Source organism: Rhincodon typus, chromosome 38, assembly GCF_021869965.1.
Source record: "Rhincodon typus isolate 14 chromosome 38, sRhiTyp1.1, whole genome shotgun sequence".
Taxonomy (NCBI): Eukaryota; Metazoa; Chordata; class Chondrichthyes; order Orectolobiformes; family Rhincodontidae; genus Rhincodon; species Rhincodon typus.
This window is the reverse complement of record NC_063369.1, coordinates 12,012,488-12,023,358: the sequence shown is the minus strand read 5'-3', so window position 1 is coordinate 12,023,358 and position 10,871 is coordinate 12,012,488. Positions and strand designations below refer to the sequence as shown.

The window sequence follows — 10,871 nt, the reverse complement described above, 5'->3', positions numbered from 1 at the left end:
GGGGGAGGGGAGATTTTGAAACTTGTGAAATCCACATTGATACCATTGGGCTGCAGGGTTCCCAAGCGGAATATGAGTTGCTGTTCCTGCAACCTTCGGGTGGCATCGTTGTGGCACTGCAGGAGGCCCAGGATGGACATGTCGTCTGAGGAATGGGAGGGGGAGTTGAAATGGTTCGCGACTGGGAGGTGCAGTTGTTTATTGCGAACCGAGCGTAGGTGTTCTGCAAAGCGGTCCCCGAGCCTCCGCTTGGTTTCCCCGATGTAGAGGAAGCCACACCGGGTACAGCGGATGCAGTATACCACATTGGCAGATGTGCAGGTGAACATCTGCTTGATGTGGAAAGTCTTCTTGGGGCCTGGGATGGGGGTGAGGGAGGAGGTATGGGGGCAGGTGTAGCACTGTAGATAAATCTGCACCTAGTGACAAGGTAGTTTTGCTTTAGAAGACTGCATTATTTTAGTGAAAAGGAAGTTTCTCACTTTTTTTTAGTCCCTAGAAAAGTAAGTTAGTAAGAGACATGTTATTTAGTTTCAAAAATATTGTGAAAACCACTATATGAAGTGTTCCAGAGCTTTTATTTCTCTGATGTAGTCACAGAGGTCTACAGCATGGAAATAGACCCTTAGATCCAACTCATCCATGCCAACCAGATATCCTAAATTAATCTAGTCCCTTTTGCCAGCATTTGGCCCATATCCCTCTAAATCCTTCCTTTTCCTATACCCATCCAGATGCCTTTTAAATGTTGTAATTGTAACAGCCGCCTCCACAACCTCTGTCAGCTCATTCCATACGCGCATCACCCTCTGTGTGAAAAATTTGCCCATTAGGTCCCTTTTAAATCTTTCCCGTCTCACTTTAAACCTATGCTGTCTAGTTTTGAACTCCCCTGTCCTGGCAAAAAGACCTTGGCTATTCACCCTATTCATGACCCTTATGATTTTATAAACCTGTAAGGTCACCCCTCAGCCTCCGATGCTCTGGGGAAAGTAGCCCCAGCCTATTCAGCCTCTCCCTATAACTACATGGTTTGTGGCTTGGCACAGCAATGCAACCTGTTCGGAATCATGGGCCATTTGCTTCTCACTGATCATGATAGGGAGTTTTACATTAGGGAGAGAAAAGAATAGTGAATATTGGCAAACCGCAGTAGGAAACGTCAGTGGGATTAATGGAGAGCATGTTGAAAGATAGAAGTGGCACAGACTCCTGTACTCACTGATCTACATAGATTTACTGTATGGAAAAGCCTCAGTTTAAAAATTCTCATCCTTCTCTTTGAACCTTTACAAGGCCTCTCTGCCCCTTATCCCTGCAGCTTTCTGCAACACTACCAATCTCTGCAATCTCTGTATTCCTGCAATTTGAGCTTCTTGAATGTACCCAACATTTTCACTCCATCGTAGGCAACTGAAGACATGATTAACACAATGTGGAGCTGGAGGAACACAGCAGGCCAGGTAACATCAAAGGAGCAGGGAAGTTGACGTTTTGGGTCGGGACCCCCCTTCCTGAAGAAGTGTCCCGATCTGAAATGTCAACTTTCCTGCTCCTCTGATGCTGCCTGGCCTGCTGTGTTCCTCCAGCTCCACACGGTGTTATCTCTGACTCCAGCATCGGCAGTTCTTACCATCTCTGAAGACATGGTTGCCCAGGACTTAGGAGTGGAATTTTCTCTCATAACCTCTATAATCCATTTTCAGTTATTCTTAAAACCTCCTTTGACCAATCTCTTGGTCACCTGGCCTGATGTTTCCTTATTTGGCTGAGTAACAAATTTTTATCTGATTTATGCTTCTATAAGTGTCTTGCAATATTTTTACTAGGTTAAAGATACTTTATAAATGCAAGTTGTAACTGTCTGAAATTTAACCCTAATTAGGCAACTTTTGGCCTTTTTTGTTGATTTTTTTTAACAATTCTAGTTCTATAAAAACCCAATAGTCCTTGTCAAATCATGAGTGACTAGTTTATGCCTTTACTCTCTCTAACTCTGTCTAATGCTGCAAGTTACAATTCACATTCTATTTTACTCAACAGGAAGAGGCACAGAAAGATAAAACCAATGTGATTAAAAACACGAATTGTCCAGGTAGGTAGCTGGAAAGCTATAATTTGAGTTTTCAAATCTAGCATAAACCCATAAGTTAATGGTGGCTGCATGGTCACTTTACTGTGTATGTAATTTGGTCTCCCATTTAAGAGGTGATATAAATGCACGAAAAGTTTCTCTGAGAAGGTTCATATGACTGATGCCTGGGATGGTGTTGTGTTATCTAATGAGGCGGTTAGATAGTTGGTCTTGCCTATGTTGCAAGTTAGAGGAATGGGAGGTGATCTTATCAAAATATACGAGGTCCTGAGGGGACTTGACAGGGTAGATGCTGAAAGCTTTTGTGGAGAAGCTAGAAATGGGAGAGGGCACCTTTTTAAAAACTAAGAGGTCTCCCGTTTAAGGAGAAGATAAGGAACTTTTTTTTTCTCAGTGCTTATGGGTTTTGGAACTCTTTCCCCAGTGAATGATGGAGGCGGTGTCACTGAACATTTTAAGGCAGAAGTACGTTTGACTGCCTTGTTAGTCGAAAATGTGTTTATCAGGGATAAGTGAGAATGTGGAGTTGAGGTATTGATCTTAATTAGATGATCAACAGGGTAGAGGGGCCACATGGATCTATTTCTGTGCCTGATTTGATTAGTCAGAATGGACTGAGTATTGTCTCAGTCGGTAACCATCTCACCTCTGGGCAAGAACTTTGTGTTCACACCCCACTATAGAGACTTGAGCACCTAATCCAGCCTGATACTCCAGTGCAGCATTTAGGGAAGCACTTTGAATGAGAAGGAAAACTAGGCCCCATGTGCCTTTTCAGGTGATGCGAAAGAACTCGTGACATAGTTCAAATAGGTTCTTCCCCATGTTTCTCGATCACAGATGACCTGGTCATTATCACACTGCGGTTTGAGATTGGCTGCCCCCTTTTCTACAATGTAGTAGACTACATTTTCATGAAGTGGTTCATTATGTGCTCTGAAACACCCAGAGGACATGAACAGAAATGGTTTCTGTTCTCTTGGATTGTTGGCATGTGTGCTGGAGGAAAATTTCAGTTACCCCAGCTAGAGGAGAATGCTAGGCTAACAGTTGAATTTAGTGACTGGGAGTGGAGTCGGGAAAGAGCAGGGCGTAAGTCAGAGTGACAGCTTGGGGCACCCACTTGAACTGAGTGGCAGCAGAAGTAAAACAAAGGATGGCAATCACAGGGTGTGATGAACAAAGGGCTGAAGATTTTCCATTTCTCTGTGAAATGGGCAATTCCTGAACTCTTTTTCTAACACAGTGAAATGCCCCTGCAGCCAAACATTTAACATGGAAGTCTGCTTCGCTGAGTGAGTGTTTCGATCTTAAATGCTATTCATTAAGTGGATTCTACTGTAATAGTCACTTTTAATTGTCTGCTAGAATTTAAAGAGCACTTTAAGCTGAACATCAACCGAGGACATCGCGCATTCAAACGAGTGGTACAGACCAAAGGAATTAAGTTTGAAATACTCCATAAAGGGTATGAGTTTGTTTTTGTTTAATGTTCTACTTTTGTCAAGAGATTCTCTTAAGTAGCTTTAACTGATGGCTGATACAAATCCAAATACTCTTTCAGAACATGGTAATGTTTAGAGGGATACGGACTAATGCTGGCAAATGGGACTAGGTCAGATTGGGATGTCTGGTCGGTGTGAACAAGTCAGCCAGAAGGGCCTGTTGACGTGCTGTATAACTCTATGACTCTGATTCCTAAAATTAGTTTCCTGAACTAAATGCTGTTGTCTGAATGAGGTCCCAATTAAGTCTGTACAAATGAGGTGCAATATCCATTCATTTTTATGTACCCAGACCCCTCAAGAGGTCAAAATCGCATAACATTGTTTTGATTACTTTTTGTATCAGTTCACTGCAGTTTAGTGATGTGTTCTTAACCCTACTCAGATTTCTTTGTGTTTTGGCAATTCCTAATCTCTTGCCATTAAGCAATAGTTTTAAATTGTCTTAAATCCAAATTTTCTAATTTTAGCAATCCTTTTCTGTTTCCACATGATTTAATACTCAGCTTGTAGCATTGGGAAAATAAAATTCCTTTCTTCTTTTAATAGAGGTATTTTCAAGAATGACAAAGTTGTGGGAACAGCTCAGCTTAAACTGGAAAAATTGGAGTCACAGTGTGAGATTCGAGAAATCCTGGAGGTGAGGTTTCAAAACATTGTGAAGAAGCTGTACTGACAACATACCAAGATGCTCCGGTTCATTCCCAATTACCAGTTAGATACCTGCAGATATGGAAACTGGAGCTTTGGGGGTGGGTGGACTTTCTCTTTAAAAAGTTTTAAGATCCAGTAAAACCCCACTCAATCATTTGACAGAATTTTAGGATTGCTTAGGATTCCTTATCCTCTGGCTATGAAAACACTAGTCAGTGAATTCCAAGAAAGAAATAGATAGTTTTTTTAGGAAAGATGGATGTGACATGATATTTGTACATTCAGCAAGAGAACTAATCCTGGTAATTTCATCAGTCAGTGACCATCATTTCTTAATACTCCCTTTTAAATCATAGTTGTAACAATTGACATTACTCTCCCTTCATCTCACTCCCACTGCCCCAAATTCAAAAGCATAGCTCTTCCTATTCCAAGCAATGCCTGAGGCTGAGTAACGTCCTTGGCCTCCTTAATTTGCCTGCCTCTTGATAAATCACTTTATTGTTGTAGCAGCAGCTTTCACCTCACACAGAAATGGCACCCAGCTCTGTCAGCATCCCCCTTGATTTGACAACCGGCACTGTGCTGGCCAATTTGTTTATCTGAGATCTGTGTTTGCTGATTGGTGTGAGGCTAATAACTTCAAGTACAAATATCATTAAAAAACGAACTGTACAAAGGGATAGAAGTGAATTGCTTTCGGAGAGTCAACACAGAAATGATGGGCCTAATTGCCGCCTCCTGTATTGTAACCTTTTGTGATTCTACATCAAATAATTTTCACTCTGGTTAGACCCTGGCTGAATTACTGTGTTCAGTTTTGAGCACTACAACTCTGGGAAAGATATATTTAATCTCAGAGGTTGCAGCACTGATGCCACAAGATGATACTGGGACTATTAATGTTATGAGGATGGATTAAATAGACCTGACTAAGTAATTCCTTTGAGTATGGAAAATTTAAGACATGATGTACTTATTTTGGAAGGCTAGGAGTTGGTGGCATTTGTGTAGGGGAGGTTAATTGAAAATTTTAAACATTGTAGTTGATAGATTTTTTGAGTGTTGTTGAGAAATGACACATTTTGTCAAAACTTTTCATCTTACACTCATCAGAACGATTCACAAGAATACCAATGTTAAAGGAAAACAACACTTATACTACATGACAGGAGAGTATTAATTGGTTTATTTTTCCTCATTCGTGGGATGAGGGCGTCGCTGACCAGGCAGCATTTATTGTCCATCCCTAATTGCCCAGAGGGCAGTTCAGAATCAACGACATTGCTGTGGGTCTGGAGTCACATGTAGGCCAGACCAGGTAAGGATGGCAGTTTCCTTCCCTAAAGGACATTAGTGAACCAGATGGGTTTTTCCAACAATCAACAATGGATTCACGGTCTTAATTCCAGATACTTATTCAAATCAAGTACCACCATCTGCCGTGGCGGATTCGAACCCGGGCCCCCAGAACATTACCTGAGTCTCTGGATTAACAGTCCAGTGATAATACCACTAGCCCATCGCCTCCCTAGTTGGTTGTCAAGTATATTCTGATTAGTGGAGGTATTCCTTCTAACTACTCAGATTCTATACTGATGAGCGACTGTTTGAGTTTTTGTGAGGCTCGGGAATCGAGGGATATACATCAGTAGCAGATAGTTGGAGATGTACACATCAACTGTGATCAAATTTCATGCTTATTGCATCATCCACTTCAGTTCCTATCAGTTAGTGAATGCGTAAGAACTGTCTTTGGTTTGCTTCAGTCGTGTCTCAATCATACAGGGGTTGGAGAGGATATTGACTTGCAGGTAGACCTTGTATGCTTTCCACGCGATGTGTGATTTAGAATGTAATACTATGCATTGAACAACATACCAACATTCCAAACTGGCAGAGCAGTAGTAATTCAACCATCTGCTACTGCTAAGCTTTCCTTGTTTGTCGGCCAAGCTAGCCTGGGTTGGCTCTTGTATTCATTCCCCTCTGTCCAGCTTTCTCTTCCCATGAGTTCCTGGACACGATCAATGGAATTCACTGTTCAAACAAAGATTTTCAAAGCCATCAAGGCAGGACGGTGGGAAGGAATATTAATTGGGTTGTTTTTAGTGGGGAGGCAATGAGTCGGTAGAGAAGGATCAGGCAATGATGGGATCTGATAACTTGACTGCAAGAAAACCTCACTGTTTTCTGGCACTGGACTAAAGTCATTTCCATTTAGTACTCTTGGATTCAAAACTGTTCCAGTATATGGTGGCTGGCAAGTGAAGAAGTTTTCAGTGGAAATTAATGTTTTTTTAAATCTTCTGTATCATTAGTCCTTTTTGATAGTTGTTTTCCTTCTCTGCATGGTATTTTTGTTATTGGCAATTGTCCATCCCATCGCAATCTGTCTACTTAGTTTCCCTTCTTACAGACCTAAGGGTCACAGAATATGATACGTTTGCTGCTTTCATTGATGTAGTTCCTTAAGTCGTTAGTGTTTTTTTTAATCAACTCCTCCCAGGTGTTGGATGGCAGGAAGACGACAGGAGGTCGGCTGGAGGTGATTGTCAAAATCCGAGAACCCCTGAGCTCCCAGCAACTCGTGAAAGTGACTGAGAAGTGGCTCGTTATTGATCCCCAGAGCTTGCCAGTGGTACGGTCATACTCATGTGATGTTAGATTAAAACTGTGCGAATGTTGCACCTTGAAGGTGCATTTTCTGCTAATGGGAATGTGTACAGTGTCTCAGTATAAAGGCTGTATAGAATAGCCCTTGTATTGCGTTGCAACTCTGTGAGGTAGATGGAGAGAAGACACTGCAGTATTGATCTGTATAACTCCATGTTAACATCAATTAAAATGTATGTATGAAGGTTTTTTCATTTGCTTTGATCAGTTAATTGCACTGTTGCATGTTCAGTTGTGATAGCATTACTGCGAGATTAAAGTTGAACATGTTATTGTGCATGATTTAGCAATTCATGTCATTTGAACCATCAGCCAAATTGAAGAAGCTGGCGGCTAAACCAAAATTAGCTTGCTGCCTGCAGTATTTAAACTGAATGCCATAACCTGATTAAAAAGGTGGTAAAATAGGCAGACTGTCATATTGGAACCATTAATAAAATGAGGTCTGTCTGTCAAAACAAACTTCCATACAGCAGATGACAGGTCCCTGCTGGCGTAGAGCTGGTTTGAGACTTTTTCATGACGTGGACATCATTAATAAGGTCAGCATTTGTCACCCATTCCTAATTGTCACTGAACTGAGTGACTTGTTAGGATATTTCAGAGAGTGGTTTAAGAGTCAGGCACATTGTCTGGAGTCACACAGACCAAACCAGGTAAGGATGGCAGATTTACTTCCCCAAAGGCACATTGCTGAACTAGATGGGTTTTTGCGATCATCTGTGATGGTTATCTTGGTTGTCATTACTGGGGCTAGCTTTATATTAAATTAGTATGAATTCCACCGGTTATTATGATGGGATTTGAATCTGTGTCCCTGGAGGATCACTAGCCCAGTGACATTTATTACTGTATTACAGTTTTGTCCTCCATTCTTATTGCCATAGTTTTTTTTTCTATTTCCCCCATGGCTGGAATCACCAGGGGAGAACGTTAGGCCTGGATCAGTCACTCATACTGAAAGGTACAGCATTTCTGCCAGGGACCCTCTGTTTGGTATTGTTTGAGGTATTGTCTATTGCTGAGTTAGGGGCCCACTGCTGAAGATGTCAATAAAACCAAACTTCTTTCCTTTCAGATTGCAGTTCCAAAGTCAAAGGAACAACGAGAACCTCTGCAGGTGGGGTCTGGGAGGTAGGTTCAGATCCAAGTTGGTACAGTTCACGCGAGGGAATGAAACCTCTTGCTGGTGTCCCATGGTCTTAAAATAGCAATGGCGATTGGTCAATTGTGTGCTAACATTGTGTGCTGGTTTCTAAATATCAGTTGAGCCATTTTTGTCTGGAGCTGATGAGTTGAAAACACTTGTATTGATAATGAAGGGGCACACCGTGATTTACGGCTGCTGAAGAAACAAGGTGATGGGCCAAATGTTTCACTTGCTCTGAATTTGCGTTTGCCTTTTTTTCTACTCTTCAGATTAGTTTTTTTATAAGTACACCCAAAGGGAAGGGTAAGTCAACCATGCTTGATAAAGATGTTAAAGCTTGCATTAGCTCAAAGGAAGTGGCTTATGTGAATGGCAGAAACAGTGGTAAGCCTGAGAAATAGGAGTGATTTAGGACCCAGCAAAGGAGGACCAAGAATCTGGTAAGGAAAGAATACAAAATACAAAGAGCATTAAAGGCAGGGCTTCTCTTGATATGTGAAAGGGAGAAGGTTAGCATGGACGCATGTGGGCACAGGAAAATCTGCAGTGGAGAACAGGGAACTCCAAAAACAAATTAAACAGTTAATTTGCATCTGTCTTCAGAAGAAAGGACAGAGAGCATCCCAGCCATACGAGGTGATCAAAGGACTTGTGTAACCAAAGAACTAAAAGAAATTGGTATTAGTAATGTGGTAGTACTTTAAACATTAGCTGGATTAAGGATTGACCAGTCGCCTAGATCAAGTGAGCTTCATCCTATAGTACTGATGAAAGTAGTAATCGCGATATTGGATACAGTGATGGTTCTCTTAATTTTCTTGATTCTGTGAAGGCTTGTGCTGACTGGAAGGAAGCAAATGTAACTATGCTGTTTAAGAAGGGAGAACTAGAAATGTGTTGGCTTAATGTCCATAGTAAAGAAAATGCTAGAATCCATTATGTAGGATGTGATAACTGAATATTTTAGAAAACAAATGTTAACATTGGGCAGAGTCGGCTTGGACTTATGATGGGAATCATGTTTAACAAACTTGGAGTTTTTTTTTAAGGATTATACTGAGCATAAAGAACCAGTGGATGTGCTGTATTTGGATTTTCAGAAGGCTTTTGATAAGGTTCCACAAAGGAAGCCCATAAATAGCATCAGAGTGCCTGGGATTGGGAGGAATATACCAGTATGGACCAAGAATTGATTAATGGACAGAAAGCAGAGTCAGAATAAATTGATTTTTGACAAGTTGTCACTAGTGGGATACCACAAAAGTCAGTGATAGGTTCACAACTGTTCACAATCTTTATAATTTTAATTTTGATGTGGGGACCAATTGTAATATTTCCAAGTTTGCTGATGACACCAAGCTGGCTGAGCCATATGTTGTGAGGAAGGTGCAAGGAGGCTTCAAGAGGACTTGTATAACTGAAGCAAATGGGCTAGAACATGACAGATGGAACATATTGGAACAAGGGTGAAGTTATTCCATTTGATAGATAAAGCAGAAAGGCAGAACATTTCTAAAATGATGAAAGGTTGGGAAATGCAAGTGCCCAAAGGGATCTGAGTGTTCTTGTCCATGAGTCATAAAGTCGTACAGCGTGGAAACGGACACTTTGGTCCAACTCATCTGCGCCAACCAGACATCCCAATCTGACCTAGTCCTGTTTACCAGCATTTGGCCCATATCCCTCTAAACCTTTCCTATTCATTTACCCTTCCAGATGCCATTTAAATGTTGTTGTAATTACACCTGACTTCTCCACTTCCTCTGGCATTGCCCCTTGGGCCCCTTTTAAATCCTTTCCCTCTCACCTTAAACCTGTACCCGTTAATTTTGGACTTGCCCCACTCTATTCACAAAAGCTTGCATGTGGATGTAGAAGGCAAATGGTATGTTGATATTTATTCCAAAGAACTTTGACCACAGAAATAAACTCATTGATGCTCTATACAGCTCCAATAATGAGACCCCAACTCAAGTACTGTAAGTTTTGGTCTTCTTATCCAAGGAAGGATGTATTTGTCTTAGAGAAATTGCAATGGAGGTTCACCAGACTACTCCTTGGGATGGTGGAATTGTCTCATGAGGGAAGCTTTGAGGAAACTGAATCTGTAATTTGTAGAGTTTTTTTTCTTTGGAAGATCACCCCTCATTTTTCAAAGTTCCAAAATTCTTACAGGGTATGACAAGGTGCATATGGGATGTTTTCTCCAGTGACTCTAGAACCAGAGGATGAACTCTTGGGTATATAAACAGAAAATACTGGAGAAATTCAGCATGTCTGGTAGCATCTGTGGAGAGAGGAATGTTTCAATTCCAAAGACTTCTCTTTGGAAATAGTTGTCCAGCATTTTCTGTTTTGATTTTAGATATCCAGAATTTGCGGTATTTTGCTTTTATTTGAGACATGATTTCATAGCACAGGACAACCAACAATAGCAATAAGGAGGAGGGCCTTCATTCAAAGGGTGATGAATCTGTGGAATCTTTCTCTACACTGTATGGCTGTGGAAACGCAATCATTTGAGTATGTTCAAGGCAGATCAGTACATTTCTGAAGACATTCAGGGATGTGGAGATTTGTGTGGGTAAAATGGAATTCTGGAGATGATCAGCTGTGACCTAGAATGGCAAGGTAGGCTAGAAGGGCTGAATTTCTGGGGCCCCTCCCGGGCCCTCTGTGAATCCACTTTTGTAAACAAACTCTTGCCCTCAGAGCTTTACTTTAAGAGGCTAGAATAAAGTGATCAAGACTAGCCACAGATTTGTGCAACCTCCATTCACTATATTTTGGA

General features: G+C 41.3%; 1 protein-coding gene across 2 annotated transcripts in view; it reads left to right on the top strand.

The window, feature by feature from the left end:
* The window catches only part of LOC109916464 (coiled-coil and C2 domain-containing protein 1A-like), a 118,485-nt gene extending 110,401 nt beyond the window's left edge, over positions 1 to 8,084 (top strand). For both annotated transcript variants that reach the window (XM_048617856.1, XM_048617855.1), the window contains exons 20-24: positions 2,044 to 2,095; positions 3,464 to 3,563; positions 4,150 to 4,240; positions 6,764 to 6,895; positions 8,009 to 8,084. In XM_048617856.1, the coding sequence (XP_048473813.1) occupies positions 2,044 to 2,095; positions 3,464 to 3,563; positions 4,150 to 4,240; positions 6,764 to 6,895; positions 8,009 to 8,068 (435 nt within the window). In that variant the 3' untranslated portion in view covers positions 8,069 to 8,084. The remainder of the gene's footprint in view (positions 1 to 2,043; positions 2,096 to 3,463; positions 3,564 to 4,149; positions 4,241 to 6,763; positions 6,896 to 8,008) is intronic.
* The last annotated feature ends 2,787 nt before the right edge of the window (positions 8,085 to 10,871 follow it).